The 20,029-nt window shown below is 37.1% G+C and overlaps 2 protein-coding genes across 2 annotated transcripts in view; both read left to right on the forward strand.

The window, feature by feature from the left end:
* Positions 1-8,955: 8,955 nt before the first annotated feature.
* On the forward strand, positions 8,956-13,089 carry fhl5 (four and a half LIM domains 5). Its single transcript, XM_073826815.1, has 6 exons — positions 8,956-9,108; positions 9,321-9,491; positions 10,761-10,935; positions 11,086-11,255; positions 12,565-12,751; positions 12,894-13,089. Exons 2-6 carry the CDS (start codon positions 9,333-9,335, stop codon positions 13,043-13,045), a joined length of 843 nt encoding a protein of 280 aa, XP_073682916.1. The 5' UTR covers positions 8,956-9,108; positions 9,321-9,332; the 3' UTR covers positions 13,046-13,089.
* Positions 13,090-16,733: 3,644 nt separating this feature from the next.
* The window catches only part of LOC141296067 (transforming growth factor-beta receptor-associated protein 1), a 10,732-nt gene continuing 7,436 nt past the window's right edge, over positions 16,734-20,029 (forward strand). The window contains exons 1-3 of the mRNA XM_073827346.1: positions 16,734-17,448; positions 18,843-19,037; positions 19,379-19,533. Coding sequence (XP_073683447.1) covers positions 16,785-17,448; positions 18,843-19,037; positions 19,379-19,533 — 1,014 coding nt within the window. The 5' untranslated portion in view covers positions 16,734-16,784. The remainder of the gene's footprint in view (positions 17,449-18,842; positions 19,038-19,378; positions 19,534-20,029) is intronic.

A 20,029-nucleotide genomic window follows, 5' to 3' on the forward strand; every position in this document is an offset into this window, starting at 1 on the left:
CTGGGTGGTATTAAAAGTGTGTTTGTTTTTCCCCCAGAACAGATTAATGTACATACGGTATGTTTTATGTGATGTTGGTTTTGTTTGTCACCGCATTTCTGCCTTTAAATGTAAGTTGAGTGGCACTACACCTAAACCTACCCGATAACATTAACAAAAGTGAATGTGACGTAAAAACACAATCGCAAACATGCCGTTTTAGCTTGTTTTTTAATCTCTTATCTTTCAACTCTTTTATCGTGAGTCATGTTTTTCAAGGGATTCTTATCAAAGGATTCTGTATCCTAAGTCCAATTCCACGCCGCCTGAACTACCAAGCAAGTTTGTTATGTCACGGGGGCGGACCAGCCGCCCCTGTCTTTGAACACCAACCACCGCGAGGAGCCGACACCACAGGCCCGCAACAGATGGACGAAACAGACAGAAAATGATTTAAAAAAATAACAATCTTTATTGAACACTATTTATCAATGAACTCAGACGTAATGAACTTCAACGTTTTCCAGATCTTCTTCCCACTACAGATAGATGACTTCGTCAGTGCACGGTAATGGAACAGTAATCCAACAGCTTACTTCACCAGCGATACTGCATTCTTCAGGACTCAGACGGTAGGTAAGTAGAAAGGTAAAAATTCCTTTTCAGTACAGGATACTTCCGTTGGTGCACAATAGGGAGGCAGTGGTTGACGAGCTTACTTCACCAGCAATGCTGCATACTTCGGGACTCAGACAGTAAGTAGGAAGGTAAGGATTCTTCTCAGTACAGGATACTTTCGTCTGTGCATAATAGAGAGACAGTAGTTTAAAAGCTTACTCCACCAGCAATGCTGCATACTTCCTAACTTAGGCTTTAAGCAAGAAGGTAAGGATTCCTCTCAGTACAGGGTACTTTCGTCGGTGCACAATAGGGAGACAGTAGTTTAAAAGCTTACTCCACCAGCAATGCTGCATACTTCCTAACTTAGACTTTAAGCAGGAAGGTAAGGATTCCTCTCAGTACAGGGTACTTTCGTCGGTGCACAATAGGGAGACAGTAGTTTAAAAGCTTACTTCACCAGCAATGCTGCATACTTCGGGACTCAGACAGTAAGTAGGGAGGTGAGGATTAGGGCTCCAGCAGAAGAGAGGTCGATAATATTCCACCAGCGTAGCTGTACACTCACAGGGCTCAGGCAGAGAAGAGGTTAATTGTATTTCATCAGTATTGCTGTATACTCACAGGGCTCAGGCAGAGAAGGGGTTAATAATATTTCACCAGCGTAGCTGTACACTCACAGGGCTCAGGCAGTGAAGAGGTTAATAGTATTTCTTTCCACAAACGTGTAAGCAGGGGTTGGGCCACTTCTCAGCAAAGACACACCACACTCGTGTTCACTTCAAATCCACAGCAATGAATCCATATATATCAATGAGACAAAAGCACTACAATCCACTCACTCAATAGGGCTGATCAGAGTCTCAATCCATCCGTTCCACTCACGTCGGGGATATTCCGTTCTCGATTCCTCTTCAGCGCACTCTGAAACACATAGCTTCCCCACCAGTAAGATCTATATGTGCTGTATCCTCTTCAAGCTTTCTAAATGTTGGAAAGATGGGATCCATTCACTTAACTTTCTCTCTCTCTTCCCAGCAGAGATCCAAGCAATAAGTTCATCCAGTAGACGTTGATGGACGACTTCCTCTCCCGACGAATTTCCACAAACAAGCTTGTCTCTGGAGCTGCCCTGGCACAACCAGCTTCTCTCCCCGAAAGCTCACTATTTGAGGGGACAGCCATTTTAAATGGTGTTCGAAACCATAGTGGACGTTCTCGAGTGCACTCATTCAATCCCACAATGCACCGCAAAAACGAGTGTACAACCGATGTACGCTCAACAGCTAGAGATAACCCATAATGCACTGTGAGAGTCGCGCGCCGACTGAATTCCCACGTCTCACCAGACGATGGCGCCCGCAGCTGAATCATCCATCCGTTCATTTTACAACGCGCTCCTCCACTGCGTAATGCAGTGTACAACACAGGTACAAATTTGTTGTAAATTGATTATTAAATTGTTTAACCAAGGTTTATACATAAACTCCTTGACATAGTTCAAGATAAATCCTTTAATCTTACTACTCGAACTGTCCGTTTTAAATGATTGTTAAACAGTAAGCAATACTATGCAAAAGCGTCAGTCCTTCCGGTGCGCTTAGTGTCCGAATTCACTCACTCGTTTTCATTCACTCCTTCAAGTGAACTGTACGAGTGGACTAATGTAGGGAATAGTGAATAGGGTGTAGGGGGCGATTTCGGGTACAGCCCCGGAGTCAGAGTGAGCTGTGTCGCACCCAAATCGTTCCCTCTGGAAACTCGTACCTCGTCCAAAGGGTTCCGCTCGCTGAGCGTTTTTGTCACCCGTGACAGTTACATCCGGAAAGCGAAACATATGGAGTTTTTAATCATAACTGTCTAAGAAAACGATTACAAGTGCTCGCTGTTTTACCACCTCTAGTGTTCATTTCTGTTGGAAACCGCAGTGATATGTATTTATTTGTATGTATTTTATGTCTTGCGAAAACGTTTACAAAGGTACTTTTTCATCATGAGACATCAATTATATTTTGTTGGCTCCTCTTTCTCTCCTACTTCGCTTCCTGTCATCTCTATACTGCCCTGTAATACTAAAGTCAAAAACGCAAAAAATAAATCTTTTAAAAAATTCTACTTTTGTGCTCCACTGAAATAAATGAACAGCAACTAGGGTTGAAAAGACATGAAGATTAATGTCTTTAGGTGACTACATTTAAAGGGTTAGTTCACGCAAAAATAAAAAATGCTGTCATTAATTACTTACCATTATGTCCGTAATCCGTAAGACCTTCATTCATCTTCGAAACACAAATTAAGATATTTTTGATGATATCCGAGAGCTTTCTGACCCTTCATAGACAGCAATGCAACTGACATGTTGTTATACCTTTCTGGGCCTTGAATGTGGTAGTTGCGTGGCTGTCTATGCAGGGTCAGAAAGCTCTTGGATTTTATCGACAATAATTTAATTTGTATCCTGAAGATGAATTAAGGTCTTACGGGTTTGGAACGAAATGAGGGTGAGTAATTCATGACAGAATTTTCATTTTTGGGTGAACTATCCCTTTAAAACACAACTGCAAGCCTACAGAATTTCACCACCCGCATTTGTCAAACAGCAACTTGCTTTTTCAGCAACACATCTCAGGCTGGTAAAAATAGCCCACCAAATCCACTGTATGCTGAACGATGACACCAAAGGGGCAGTTTGGTGTGCAGACCATCAAATCCCTCGCTGTTGTTGTGACCTCTCTGTGCTGATACTCTGGCATTTGGAGTTATCCTTCTGAACCCACTAAGGTGACGCAGTCTTAGCCAGTTCCTCAAAACAACAGGACTGACAGTTGTTCAGGCTTTATGCCAAATGAGGTGGTAAAGTTCATCCGGTTACTACATATTTCAGTATTACGTTGAAGAGGGAATGTGTAAGTTTCTTTGTGTGTGTGTTTGCGTGGGCATACAGAGGACTGGGAATATAATCAGTGTGTAAATCCATATAAGACAGAGCTTAAGAATTAAATTCTATTCTGGACTGGGTTATTTAAAGATCTGGTCAACAAAATCCACAAACAGAGAAGATAAAGTAGATCACCAAGCAGGTTTTACATAATAACATCTGAAGTACTGCTACAATGCAATGAAAACTACCCATGAAATTAAAGGCATTCCATTTATCTGGATGATCACAAGAAAGCATAAACATAATAAATGTTTGCTTTAGCTATAGACAATTGCCTCAGGCTTGGCCAAAAAAAAAAAAAAAAAAATGATACAAATGGCACCTTAAATCATGTGGTTTATAAAAAAGGCTCAAACCTGTCTCAAATCATAAAAACTTTGGGTGAGTTAGATAATTATTGCATACCCTGTCACCTTGTCCTGCCATTCCCGCCTGGACATCGCTGAGAGAGTGTCTCAGCATCCCTGAAGGGGTGTACGGTTCTGCAAGATCATAGGGTTTGGATTTTGCCTCTTTGTGTCTTTGTCCACCAAGCCTATCTTATTTCCCACTGAGAGCTCTGCTGATCCTCGCCTGCTCGGGGCAGCTGTGAAAGGCAATCGTCAACTCCGAGAAACTGAATGGTGTGAGACCACTTATTACTGTGAAGGCCACCTGATCTCAACCTAGTGACTCCACTTATGCTGTCAACACTTTGTTAAGCATCTTAGTCCTGAGTAGAATGAGAGTAGAAGAGATGCCATCTCATAATCAGTGTCAGATCAGCAGATTTTACAGCAGATGTGTCTCAACAGATTAAATAGACAGTTGTACGACCTAGTAAGTATAATTGTAAGATGTGGTTATTGTTTCTGCCATTTGTAAAAGGGAAAAAAATTGTGAAAGTTAAAGACACACTAAGGCCAAAGACTACTATTTTCAAATATACTATTTTATATATGCGCAATATCACACTCATAGCCATGCGATATGGCTTTATATTGGCACGGCTACATGTGTGATATTGCATTATATACAACAGTTATACGACATTTCGAGTGTGTAAGTAGATAAACAACAACAGAGTGTCTTAAATACCCTCTATTGTGCAAACTACTTCTTTCCGCTACGGATTTAAATCTAAAGTTGACAGTTTAACAGTTTAGCCCAAACCTCAGGTACTAATTTGAAACTTTAAAACTAGTAAAGAAGGTACGTTGAGTTGCTTCAATGAAAGCTTATTGTAGTACTGTATTAAAAGCTCACTGTATTATGTTTTATGAGAGAGATTGACTGAGCGAGTGTGATACCTGCATCTGATACAGCATTCAATCTTCAGCTCAATCTCATATTCACAATAAAACATTAGTTTGAATGTCTGCTGAGGAAAGTGTTATCTTTGTCGTACTATCCTTTCATCTGTTAAGGGTGACTTCTGATGACAGCACTGATCTTACAAAGTGTTGCTGAAAGTAAAAATAACTTCCTTGTTTACAACCGTTTCAATCTCTTTTAATATAAAAGTCTTTACTTCCAAACCAATCCTGTGACAATTCATACTTATTTTACAAGGCGGCTAACTCGTAAATTGCATACAATTTAACAAAAATCGTACAAGTGAGGTCGTACAAATTTGTACAACCTCATTCATATGATATTTTTTAAATTGTACGTATTTTAAGACTTCCCCAATTCGTATGAATTTATACGAATATAATAACGTATTTTTACCCTGCTGTAAAAGTACTTTTCAAGGGTCTGACTTTAGGGTTTTTCTTTAGAAAATTTTACTTCACAACATTCCGAAGCATAATATTGTACTTTGTTCTGCACTACGTTTCGTATTAAATATCATTTAATACTTAATTACACTAGTAATCTATTACTTTCTTACTTTTACTCAAGTAAAAGTAACTCAAATATTTACTTGAGTACATTTTTGAAGAAAAAGACCATGATAAACTACAGATTTTTAAATTTACTTGAGTAAACTAAAAATACTTTACTACTGTCCACCTCTGTATTTATTGAAAAATATTATTAAATAAACAACAACAGCCATCATAAAAGTTGCTAGGCAATTCAGTCAAAAGAACAAAGACAGTGCTCTGATATACAGATTTACATAATATAATATGACTTGGCCTTCAGCCAAAACTATTTGCTCTAGAACAAATAATTGATTAATGAGACTGAAGACTGCCCACTAGATTTACCCAAAAACTAATTATACCTCCACTATAACCACTATAGAGACTTCAGAGCCAGCAGCAAATTCCAGAAGAACTGGCTGAGGTAAGGTTGCTCTCGAGGGGTTCATGAGTGCTGAATGGTCAATGATGTCCTGGAGCTCACATCTCCGAAAACACCAAAGCAAATTTTCAAATAGACATTCTTTATCAACAAACCGCATATTTGAAAACTAAACAAGTACATTCTTACCTAAAAAATAATTAAAATTACATTCTGTGAGACAAAAACAGTATTATTTATACAATTTTAGTGGATTTGGGCGTCCGCGAGGATTTGGGCGTCCGTAAAGCAAGCGAGTGATACAAGCAGCGAAACAAATTCTGATATCACTAGAGTATCACACACCTCTCAGCCAATCAGATTCAAGGACCAGAAAAACTGTTCTGCTCTTTTTGTTATTCCTCAACTTTGAAAAAATGGCAAAAGTTTTTAGAAATATTAGTGAATTGGCACATTAGCAAAGTTTTACTTCACTGTAATTCCAATTACTATGTATTTTCAAGATATTTTTCTTTAAAATTTCCTCACTACCTCACTAATCTCTCTAAACACAAACACATATAAACATACAAACATTGTATAATTGCCTCACTTGTCTAGTTTCAGACAAACATGCTGCATGCTCTGGGATGCCTAGCAACCGAAAGTCTGTGCATGTTTGTTTGTTCTAAGACGAGCTGCTATAGCTGCACAGTTGGAGATTAATTTAGTGGTCGCAACAGCCGTGCTCTGAGCTAAAAACCCCTGGTGATGGATGTTCATCAATTCAAACACAAATCTAGCTGGTCATGTTGACACCTGATAAAGAGAACGAAAAGACAGACATGAATGATTAGGACAGATAATGAGATTCAAAATACTGTCGAGAGTTATGTAACTGTGGCACACGGTTCTCCAAACTGTCACTTTTGGCATCCAGTACACTTTACGAGACACTTTTGCAAAGAAGAATCATATGAACTGACTGTCATCACGCTGAATAAATTGCCAAGCAATAAATGTGTTTTTTTGGTTCATTCATTAAGACAGATGATGTGAGGCAGAAACTGTAGAAAAATCGAAGGTAGCATTGATCACTACTTTCTGTAATAGACTGACCTCCCTATGCGTATGCATGATGGATTAAGTTCTTTAACCGCTGATCTTCGGAGCTATTTTTGCACGGAGATCATTTCTCTCATCCTCTTGATAAATGATATGACTATAAACTCAGAGACTCGTTTCTAATTTGCTGGATGCAGCTCAAGTGTCAAGTGAAGAAATACTGCAAACAAATCGGGACTATTCATTACAGTTCATATAATGTTACATGGAATATTTATATATGATGAATGCAAACAAGATTATTGCAAACGAAACAGAAAAGATAGAAAAGCAAAACTGTCTGAAAGTGTAACATAAGTTTACATACAGTAGGCATTAAATATGACGCCACATAGACATATATTCATTGCTGCAGTGATGAGGGTTTTTTCATTGGCTTTTGGAATTATTAACCCCTTCCCATGTAGTTACAAAAGCATTATTTCTGAAGGTTCTCTAAATATTCAAAACATCAATTTTTTTAAGATTTAATTTTTTTTTTTGATCATGTGAACATAAAGGGAACATTCCAATGTAGGCTATAATTTTGCAAACTTTATGGAATGGTGTTTTCTAATGTTCTTCAAATGTTCTGAAACTAGAAACTAGGGATGGAGACACAATTAACAGGTCGAAATTTGTCAACCGGTAGAGATTTTGGACTACCATCTTTATCGCAGTATGGTCTGCACGCATTTTTAAACATTGCGGTAAAAAACCAAGTGATTTTAAGCCGTTCAAACGCAATAAGCAGTGAAAGAGAACATTTATTAGTTATTTTTGCCACTTCCTAGGCCTTAAACAGTTAAATGCACATACTTTTATGTGTCAACATGTCCATCTCAAAATGTACAGACATGTCTGTCTGTATCCTCGTACACAGTAATTTAGGTCTTAAGTGAAAGCAAACAGCTAAGAAAGAAAACACGTGTAACAGTATATTGGATCCGGGCAGCTCTTAAAGTGACAGCAGTCTATTATCCCTGCTGTCTGTCATTCATGTTAATCAAACAACAACATCTAAAAAATATATATTTAATTTACGCAGTGAAGAATATGCAATGTTTTCTGCAGTACTTTTGATACCTTTATACAATGTTTGCCGCATTTCTTATTTATTTGTTCTACTGAATTTTTTTTGTCCTTGCTTTGTCCTTCCCTACTAGTAACATTAAAAAAAATGTTTAACTACAACACCATCCAACTAAAACGTTTTAGAAAAAAACTGAAATAAATACCATTTTTTGCTACCGTTTTGACAACATTTTGTTTTGATAACATCTCTGAAAATTCAAAACATCTATTTTTTTAATATATTCAATTAAAACTATTTTTTGGGGTTATGAGAATGTTCAGAGAACATTCCATGTTTTAAATTTTATTAATTTAATTAAACTGTATTTCTGTCACAGCAATGTTCTCTGAACATTATGAAATCCGTAGTAAAATTTAAAAAGTTTTAGACGAACATCCAACTAAAAGTTTCAGAAAAAAAAACAACAAAATTTTTTTTGGCTACCATTTTAAGAACATTATTAAAGTCCAGAATACTCTGAATAAACGTTCTGTTAATGTTACTTGAAGAATGTTTTCTCATAACTTTAAGAGAACCTCGCTAGAACATTAGTCAAAGTACTGAGAATCTTTCTTGTTATCTTAAATGTAAATGTCAAGAACCAACTGATGACATTTATATTTAAGGTATTTAACCGAGCCCCCCTGTGTGAAACCTGTTAAGCTGTGAAAATGGCTGCATAGTTCTCATAAAAAGAGTTCCAATCAATCCAAGGCAATTTTAGTGGTTGCAGAGAGGCTTGGCAACCACTGCAACATTTGCTTTCAGCTCTCTCTAAGCCTTCAGCAGTTGCTTGAGGGCTCAGATGTGGATACAGTAAGATATCCGGTATCTGAAGACAGAGCAATCACTAATTTCACTGATACGTGAGACATAAAGTATTGCAACTATGAAGATAAAGTGTTAAAGATTCATCTGACACGAATTCATTTAGCTAAATTGACTCTTACGAGAATAATATGGAAAGGAAAGTGGCACCATTCACATATCACCTTGACCATAAGCTGGGCTTTGTGATTGGACTCCCATAAAAGGTGCAGAGATCAGCAACTGGGCTATTCTCCCCAGGGATTTCAGCTAATAAGAGCAATCGTATTTATAGAGGCTTGTTTTAATGCAACCCCTCAATCACTGGCCATCTCACCCTGCAGCCCCTCAGAAACTCATTGAGCTACTGAAGGTGAGTTTTCTCACTATTACAGATAGCAGGCTGTTCTTCTGATGACTTAAAGCAAGTTTAGGAACCATCGGAAGGGACCCAGCTTGTAGAGACCATCATTTTACATGCTGTTTCTATTTTAAGAGGCGTTCGTATTTTGTGGATGACAGCTTTTTGATTGCTTTAGCCTGGTGTGTTGTAACATTTTTACGGTTCTGTTTACTGCTTTTAAGACATAAACAACAATGTCCATGGAACGATTCGACTGCCATTACTGCAAGGACACTTTGCTGGGGAAGAAATACATCCTGAAAGAGGACACACAGTACTGCACAAAGTGCTATGAGAATCTGTTTGCAAACTGCTGTGAAGTGTGTACTTTGCCAATTGGGTGCAACACTAAGGTAGGCACAAGAAAGCAATTACTTGTGGTCATAATTCACACATTTACAGTTAAAGTCAAAAGTTTACATACACCTTGCAGAATCGGCAAAATGTTAATTATTTAAGCAAAATGCATGCTATTTTTGATTTAGTACTGGCCTGAATAAGATTTTTTTTTTCTCATAAAAGATGTTTACATATAGTACACAGGAGAAAACAATAGCTGAATTTGCAAAAATGACCATGTTCAAAAGTTTACATACACTTGATTCGTAATACTGTGTTGTTACCTGAATGATCCACAGCTGTTTTTTTGTTTAGTGATAGTTGTTAATAAGTCCCTTTGTTTGTTCTGAACAGTTAAACTTCTCGCTGTTCTTCAGGAAAATCTTTCAGGTCCCACAAATTCTTTGGTTTTTCAGCATTTTTGTGTATTTGAACCCTTTCCAACATTGACTGGATGATTTTGAGATCGATCTTTTCACACTGATGACAACTGAGGGACTCATATGCAACTAATACAGAAGTTTCAAATGCTCACTGATGCTCCAGAAGGGAAAACTATGCATTAAGGGGGGTGAAAACTTTTGAACAGAATGAAGATTTTTCTTATTTTGCCTAAATATTATATTGTTTTTGATTTAGTACTGCCCTTTAGAAGCTACAGAAGACACTTACATGTTTCCCAGAAGACAAAATAAGTTAGATTTACCCTGAGCTTCAAATTCAAAAAGTTTTCACACCCCAGATCTTAATGCATTGTTTTCTTCTAATGCATCAGTGAGCATTTGAACCTTCTGTAATAGTTGCATATGAGTCCCTCAGTTGTCCTCAATGTGAAAAAATGGATCCCGAAATCATACAGTCATTTTTGGAAAGGGTTCTAATACACAAAATGCTGAAAAAACAGTATTTGTGGGACAACTATCACTAAACCAAAAAAAAAAAAAAAAAAACAGCTATGGATCATTCAGGTAACAACACAGTATTAAGAATCAAGTGTATGTGTATGTTATTTTTTCTTGTGGAGACTATATGTAAACGGCTTTTATGAGAAATATCTTACTCATGCCAGTACTAAATAAAAAAACAACATGCATTTTGTATGATCCCTCTTATTTTGATAAAATAAATAACATTTTGCTGATTCTGCAAGGTGTGTGTAAACTTTTGGCTTCAACTGTATATTTGAAAATTAAATTGAATTAGAATTGAATTAATTAATGAGCGACAAAGTCAGAACAGATTTGCAAGATTTTAACTAGACTTTTTTTGCATGCATAATGAAGGATCTCTCCTACAAGGATCGGCACTGGCATGAAAACTGCTTTAAGTGTGGCAAATGCAGTAAATCATTGGTGGACAAAGCATTTGCTGCTAAAGATGAGCTTATGCTCTGCACCGAGTGCTATTCTCATGAGTATTCCTCAAAGTGTAGCACCTGCAAGAAGACTGTCATGCCAGGTAGAACTCTTTGCATCTTTATCTTTTCTGAAAAAATTAATGATTTATTTTCCTAAAAATATCTTACTAGCATGTGTTTGTATTAAAAATAGGTGGTTTATCAAGTTGAATAAAATATTAAGCATCTCAGTGCTTCTGTTCATGTGTCAGGATCACGAAAAATGGAGTACAAAGGCAACAGCTGGCATGAGACGTGCTTTCTGTGTCAACGCTGTCAGCAGCCAATAGGAACCAAGTCTTTCATCCCTAAAGATAACAATTACTTCTGTGTGCCTTGTTTTGAGAAGCAATTCGCCTACCAATGCTGTGCTTGTAAAAAAGTAAGTCATATACTGTTTGCGAAGAAATCAGACTTTTGAAAAACAATATTACTGTTAAGTTACAGTTCACCCAAAAATGACTCATTCTCTTATTGCTCCTAACCAGTATGATTTGATTTCTAATGTGGAATACAAAAAGAGAAAGTCTGAAGGTCCCTTCTGAACCTTGAAAGCTTCGGGCCCCATTCAGTGCAAATGCATGAAAAATAACAAGCAGTACATTAGGACTGACATTAGGATGAGTAAACAATGACAGAATTTCAGTGCTAATTTGTATGAATTCGTACAGCATCTTTTGCACACTTTCAAATGATTTGAAGTTAGATTTTGATACAATATTACAGTTGATTAAAGATATATGCTGTTCCCAACAGTATCAAAATCTACAAAAAAGCCATTGAAGATGGATGGATGGATGGAATATAGCACATGAATTGAACATACTACTTATTTCATACTTTATAGTGCTTTTGCATTCTTTTTTCAAAGGGGACATGTCACGAAAATCCGACTTTTTCTATGGTTAAATGCTATAATTGTGTCTTCGGCGCATCTACCAATCCAGAAAACATGAAAAAGGACAACCCAGTAACTTTGTTTTGCTAAGACTTGCTCTGAAAGCACATAAAAAATAAGTCACTTAGATTTTGCTCCCCTAGTGACATAGGAAGGGGTATGTATTATTATATTACCGCCCCTTTAATCTGCATGTTTTCACACACAGTGCCGCCATTTTGTTTTCGCAGGTGATGACGGTGTACCAGTTCTAACGCCATGCCCTTCACAGACAAAACCGACTGTGTTTATGTTAAAAACATGTGTTTTTAACACAAACTTGCGTGTATTTGACAGTTTAAGCGCAATAAGACATGAAAGAGAACTTAGTTTAGTACTCACAAGCTGTGATAGACATGATAATCAAAACCAAACAGATGTTTTTGGCAGAGTATCTGAGGTACAAGCTGTAAAATCACAGCTCTGTTCTGGAAAAGGGGGCGGGTAGCAGCTCATTTGCATTTACATGCACGAAAACAGCGTGTTTCTGCTTTCACTCAAATTAGGCATTTTCAAAATGCTATAATAAATGATCTGTAGAGTATTTTGAGCTGAAACTTCACAGACATATTCTGTGGACATCTGAGACATAAAAGAACATAGGCATAATAGGTGCCCTACTTTAACATTTAGGTTCAGGAGTGGTCCTTCACTGGATTAAAGTTTTCATTTTTGGGTGAACTGTTTCTTTAAGTGTTGGATAATATTGCACATTTATTGCACTGTACTGAGATCCACACTTTCCATTCTGTAGGCCATAACAACTGGCGGTGTCACGTATCAGGATAAGCCTTGGCATCGTGAGTGTTTCACTTGCATTGGATGCAAGAGACAACTGGCAGGCCAGCGCTTTACCTCGAGAGAAAACTACCCATACTGCCTGGATTGCTTCAGCAATCTGTACGCCAAGAAATGCGTGGGCTGCACCAAAGCAATTACTAGTATGTTTTCATTCTTGACATCTGTCGGCTATTTTTATACGCCTCTAAATTAAAATTAAAAATTTCATCAGCATTGTACTAGACTGTGAAACCACCATGTGTATCTGTGTGTGTGTGTGTGTGTGTGTGTGTGTGTGTCCAGGCTTGGCAGGTGCTAAGTATATCTCGTTTGAAGAGCGGCAGTGGCACAGTGAGTGTTTCACGTGTATGCAGTGCTCTGTGTCTCTGGTGGGCCGTGGATTCCTCACCCAAAGGGATGACATCCTGTGCACTGACTGTGGCAGGGAGAAGTGAGGTCACCCGACTGGGTCAGACAACCACAGGAGCAGCACAGTCATCCAACTGAACATTCTGCTCACATAAATGGGATGATGAATAAACACAGTCAATGAATAGATTAATTATCTGTATAGCCTGATGATTAGGATGCTTAATGTATTGTTTAATAAGCTTTCAGCAGTGATTTGGAAACAAATCCCTGGTGAAAAAAAACAGCTAAAACCAGCCTAGGCTGGTTGGCTGGTTTTAGCTGGTCAACCAGCCTGGTTTTAGCTGGTCATAGCTGGAAGGCAGGCTGGTTTTAAAAGGGTTTTTTCTACTTTTCCAGCCTGGCCAGGCTGGTCTTAGCTGGTCAGGCTGGGAAACCACCAGCTAAAACCAGCCTGACCAGCCTGGGAGACCAGCTAAAACCAGGTAAGACTAGCCAACCAGCCTAGGCTGGAATTAGCTGGGGGTTTTTTTCAGCAGGGATGTCTTCATAAAGCCTAAACCAGCATGGAATATTCTTAAAAATGTTTGAAGTTTGTCACACGGAATGCTATTTTGGTCAATAAACTTGGTTTCCTTCTTATTTACTGACTATTTTTTAAGTCTAAAGATACACAACTCCGTTCTACAACTAAAATGCGTACATTAATGGCTTCCATAAAGGAAGTGAAAGATTATAGGAGCCTAGTTATCTAAGCTTAGCTAAACTTAAATGATTCTGGGAACAAGATGAGTCATTGAAATTTTTGGTTCATTTTCCTGGAGAGAAACATTTTATATGCACGAAAACTGCTAATTAGTTGTGACTTAACTAGCATAAACACTTAAAGACAAACACGATCTAAAGGCCACTAAATTCCAATTTTGATTTAATTTTTTTGAAGGTATACTCAGTAATTTTCTGTTTAAGTTTGGCTGGTGAAATAAAGTGAGTAGAGGTGCATTCAATCCAAGTTGAAATGACTGTAATTACAAGATTCTGACTTGTAAAAAGCGTTCATGTCCTCATAGAGCTTGTAATTAAAACTTGTAAAGACATTTTCTGAGAGGTCCAACTTGTATGACCTGACCGCTGCAACGTCATGTGGAAACACTCAAAATGATGGTGGCTTCAAACATAGTGAAGTACACGCTTAAAAGGAATGAAGGAATCTTTAACATTCATTGAACCTTTCCTATGTACAAAAGGTTCTTTTAGAGAAATAGAATCTTTCTTGTTATCAGAATGGTGTTTCTATGGCATTGTGAAAAACTTGAGAGTGTAACTTATTATACTGTAACATTTCAGTTGTTATTAGGGATGCACAATATTATCAGAATGTTATCGGAAAATAGATTACATACCAAATCAATGCAAAGATGCAAATTTGCATTGACCGACGCAAATGACACGTATTGGGCGATGTGATTGCCACAAGTGTGCAATATCGTCTTCTGCGCAAGTTATTCAATTTGAATCAAGCAGAAAATTCTCATGACCTGTTCTTGCGCAAGCCAATTAGTGAAGAACTTACCGACACGTCCAGTTTGACACGTCTGGTTGTATCAGAAAATGGAGGAAAGCTATTGAAAGCCAGGAAGGTCAAAAATGTGCAAATTTTAACATGTAAACAACACGTCGATGAAGAATACAATACGCGTTGTTTACACGTTTTTTTTGCGCAATGATTATGTGTCACTTACAATTAGTTTTTCATAAACAACACATATTCTTTTAAAAAGAATTTTCTTATTTTGATAAAATAATTAACATTTTGCAGATTCTCCAAGGTGTATGTAAACTTTTGACTTCAACTGTATATTTGAAAATTAAACTGAATTAAAATGGATTAATGAGTGACAAAGTCAGAACAGATTTGCAAGCTTTTAACTAGACTTTTTCTGCATGCATAATGAAGGATCTCTCCTACAAGGACCGGCACTGGCATGAAAACTGCTTCAAGTGTGGCAAATGCAGTAAATCATTGGTGGACAAAGCTTTTGCTGCTAAAGATGAGCTTATGCGTAAACAATGCATCCTCAACGCATTGTTTACTTGTTGAAATTCACATTTTTGACCTTCATGGCTTTCCATAGTAAGCATTACGTGATGATTTTATTTGCACAAGTGATTTTAAAAAAAATAATTATCAAAACTTAAATACAAAGAGCTCTAACAATTTTTTATTTTTACATCTCTTTTGCTTTAGACCATAATTGTGACCCTGGACCACAAAACCAGTCTTAACCAGTCTTGCAAAAAAAAAAAAAAACTGCCTTTTTACTGCTTGTTTTCTTAAAAAAAAATAATAATAATAAAAAAAATAACACTAGCTTTTATATTTTTCTTTCTCTTTATTTATTATACAATTAACAAAAAAGCAAAAAAGAAGGCCTCTAACACTAGTTTGCTTTTTCTTTTTTATTCTATTTTCTTTTTGTTTATCATACATGTTTATGTTAGGCTAAATGAGACTTGTCATAGCACTTGCATGTTATTGCTCTTTTGTTGATTTTGATTGCTTTCATTGTCCTCTTTTGTAAGCTGCTTTGGATGAAAGCGTCTGCTAAATGTCTACATGTAAATGTAAGTACCACAGGTATATTTCTAGCAATAACCAAAAATACATTGTTCAGGTCAAAATTATAGATTTTTCTTTTACGCCAAAAATCATTAGGATATTAAGATCATGCTCATATAGATATTTTGTACATCTTCTACCTTAAATATATTAAAACCTCATTTGTGATTAGTAATATGCATTGCTAAGAACTTCAGAATTAAAAATAATTTGGTTATCATTTCTGCGCAGGAGTTGTTTCAAAACAAAACGAAATATATATCGGTATCGGCTATTGGCCAAAATGATTTTCAAAATATCGGCATGTCGGATATCGGCAAAATCCAATACTGTGCATCCCCAGTTGTTAATCCAAGATTAATCTGAAAATAAACAAACATGGGTGCCATCAGAATGAGAGTCTAAACAGCTGATAAAAACATCACAATAATCCACACAACTCCAGTACATCAAATTCCTTAATAACGAACTACAAACACACAGCTTTTTCCTTCACAAAACATTAAGTGATGGACTGGAGTCATGTGAATTGCTTGTGGATTACTGTGAAGTTTTTATCAGCTGTTTGGACTCTCATTCTGACGGCACCCATTCACTGCAGAGGATCCATTGGTGAGCAAGTAATTAAACAAACTCATGTACATCCTGCATTATTTGAGTAAATTTTCAACCAATTTTAATTTTTGAGTGCTCTATTTGATTGAAATGAACATACTCCTAAACTAAACCCTACATTAATCCCAAATGATAGTGTGAACAAAAGCAAACATGAGATAAAAATGAATTTGCTGAAGCAACATGCCATTTTAGCTTCTTTTTACACACTTTAAAAGGCACATTTCTAGAGTATAAGAAATAATTAACTAAAGGTTTGTAGTCTCTAGTCTTAGACATTTGGCATTGTGCAATCGACCATCCATTCAGAGCCAGAGTAAAAGCAGTAAAACTGCTGACACCAACTTCCTCTCAGGATGAGAGTCACATGGCAAGGTCAAAATACACTTCAGTAAAAAAGAATCGTCCATAATGCTGACAGCTTCTACGCTAATGAGGTGAGACCGTTCTTTACTCGTTTTATTTAGCTTTACAGCATGAGATATCCGAGCTAATGAAGGCTGTTTTTCTTCTCTGCCCAATTTCCTAGGCTTCTCATTTATTTTTAGGTGTATTTTTGCCACTGAGACCTAAATTAAGAGTAAATAACCATGAAAGTCTTCACCCCTGTGCTAGTCTTTCAAAAAATACCCTCTGGGAAAGGCAGAGACAAATTCAGCATTCAGTGTTTGGAGTGTTTTGGTAAAAACCTCTATATAGGGACCAAAGAGGGAGTCATTGAGTACCTCACTGTAAATAACACGAGCGGTGAAGAAAGCCTTTCAGTGCGGGAGGTGGGGAAGAGACAGATGGGCCGAAGTGGAGCGATCAGCCAGCTGACGGCGGTCCCTGTTCTGAATCATCTCTTGGTTCTCTGGGATGGTTCGGTCACGGTGATTAACATGTTCTCCCTGGAACTCATTCCTGCCCTGAAGAAAATACAGAACGTGTCATTCTTCCATGTCAGTGAGTCAGCTTTTCAGACTGATTCTGTCGAGCTCATTGCAGCTTCGACCAAGAGAAAAACAGTGAGTGTTTACAAGGTGTGCGTGGACAGATGGGAGTGTGTGAAACAGGTGGCTCTGCCGCAGGAACCTGTGGTTCTGGCTGCGCATGGGACGTGTCTGTGTGTGGCCACTTGCGACAGATATTTTCTCCATGATTATCAGAGCCAAACCACCCTCGATCTTTTCCCACATAACCTGGGAAAGCAAAATATCATTGCCAACAAATGTGAAAAAGGAGAATTTATTTTAAATGGGCCCGGATGTTTGGGTAAGATGTTTTATGATTTTAAAATTGAGACTTTAAACTTTAAGTGATAAACATGGTAAAACAATGAGTAAAAATAAGGTTTTACCAGATTTCAAGTGCTGTAAGGCCTGTAAAAAGACATTTTTTTTAGTGAAAAAAAAAAAAAAACGGAGAAGAAATTAAGACTTTTTAAAAATATCTTATGTGAAAATTCTGTCTTTAAATACTCACTCTCATGTCGTTCCAAACCTGTAAGACCTTTGTTCATCTTCAGAACACAAACTAAAGTAGAAGTTCACTTCCAGAACCAAAATTTACAGATAATTTACTCAACCCCTTGTCATCCAAGATGTTTATGTCTTTCTTTCTTCAGTCGTAGAGAAATTATGTTTTTTGAGGAAAAACAATCAGGATTTCTCTCCATATAGTGAACTTCAATGGTGCCCCGAGTTTGAACTTCCAAAATGCAGTTTGAATTCAACTTCAAAGGGCTCTAAACGATCCTAGCCAAGGAAGAAGGGTCGGTGATCGGTTAATTTCTAAAATAAATTACAATTTATATACTTTTTAACCTCAAACACTCATCTTGTCTAGCTCTGCATGAACTCTGTGTATGTCGAAAAACTGCCATCTCTTATTCTTCCCCAACTTCAAAATCGCCCTACATCGCCGTTTTACCTTTTTTTGTAAAGGGTGTTTGACCCTCCTTGCGCGTTAACTTTTTAAACAATGGGTCGGTACTTCTGCAGTGATGTAAGATAATTTTGAAGTTGAAAATGAGATGGGAGTTTTTCGACATACCCTAACTGTCATTAACCAGAATACACAGAGTTCACACAGAGCTAGACAAGACAAGCATTTGACGTTAAAAAGTATAAATTGTAATTTTTTTTTAGAAAAAAACCAATCGTTTTACTAGATAAGACCCTTCTTCCTCGGCTGGGATTGTTTAGAGCGTACTGAAGCTGCATTTTAGAAGTTCAAACTCGGGGGCACCATAGAAGTCCACTATATGGAGAACATTCCTGATTTTTTTTCCTTAGAAAACATAGTTTTTTTACGACTGAAGAAAGAAAGACATGAAAGACAGGAAAATGTATTCTTTGCGCACAAAAAGTCACATGGACTATTTTAAAGATGTCCTTACTACCTTCCTGGGCCTTAAATGTGTTAGTTGTGTTGCTGTCTATGCAGGGTCAGAAAGCTCTTAGATTTCATCAAAAATATCTTAATTTGTGTTCCAAAGATGAACGAAGGCCTTTTGGGTTTGGAACAACATGAGGGTGAGTAATTAATGCCAGAATTTTCATTTTGGGGTGAACTATCCCTTTAGTCTCATGTCTCCTCGAAAGTTCTAAAGAGATCTAAAGATACATATATGCAATAATTGTAAAAGACATCTATATGATACACAGGCATGTTTGTGATGAAGAATGGCACTTCGCAGCATCCTCCTGTACAGTGGCCTGATGGCGTGGTGGATGCCGCAGTTCATTTCCCATATGTGCTAGCTCTACAAAATCAGACTATTCATATCTACAGCATTCTGGACCAACAGCTGAAGCAAACTGTCCCTTTACAAAGTGCCAAATCTCTCATCTCAACAGAAGGTACGTTTTACAATCCAACATCAATCTTTCGAAAATCATTCATTTATAGTCATAGAAAACTCCCCCTATATTACATCTTTACATCTTCACAAATTCAAGTCGCTAGATTTTACATTGTTACAATCAACAAACTATTTTGTTTCACTCAATATAGCCACATTATAAAAGTAAAATGGTTTGTGAATAGTTTCATAGCAACTTTAAAACATTCATATCTGAATATGCAATTTAAGCTTGTTACAGTCGTTGACTGATGCCATAATTTGCACTTCTCATACTTTAATTATATACTCATTTAAAGGCACATTTATAGCTATTTCTTATCTCTCTCTTCATTACAGAATGTGTTTTTGTTGTTGCTGACAAAGAGATTCATCGGCTGTCACCAGTTCCTTTGGAGGATCAGATTCAAGAGCTGGTAAAGAGTCAGAGAGTTGATGAAGCCTTGACACTTTTGGAGAGGCTTCAAGATCTCCTGCCAAAAGATTCATATAAGGTAAGACTAATGATAAATTACTAAAAGTGAATTTGTGTTTCATCTTTCCTCTGTATATTAGAAAAATATAATCTATTAAAGGGATAGTTCACCCAAAAGTAAAAATGACCGTATGATTTACTCACCGTCAAGCCATCCTAGGTGTATATGACGTTCTTCTTTCAGATGAATACAATCGGAGATATAATAAAAAATGTCCTGGCTCTTCCAAGCTTTATAATGGCAGTGAATGGCTGTTGAGATTTTGAAGTCCAGTAAAGTGCATCCATACATCATGAAAAGTACTCCACACGGCTCCAGAGGGTTAATAAAGGCCTTCTGAAGCAAATCGCTTTGTTTGTGTAAGACAAATATCCATATTTTAAACTAAATATACCATTAAAACAAAACAATTGGGTGGATTTTGACATAAGCCAAGAAGAGACTGGTTTTTATTTGCTATAAACAAAACTTGGTTCTCGCAAGACTAGAATATTCTCACTGGAGCTTACGTTAT

The sequence above is a fragment of the Garra rufa genome, chromosome 21 (assembly GCF_049309525.1).
Source record: "Garra rufa chromosome 21, GarRuf1.0, whole genome shotgun sequence".
Lineage (NCBI taxonomy): Eukaryota > Metazoa > Chordata > Actinopteri > Cypriniformes > Cyprinidae > Garra > Garra rufa.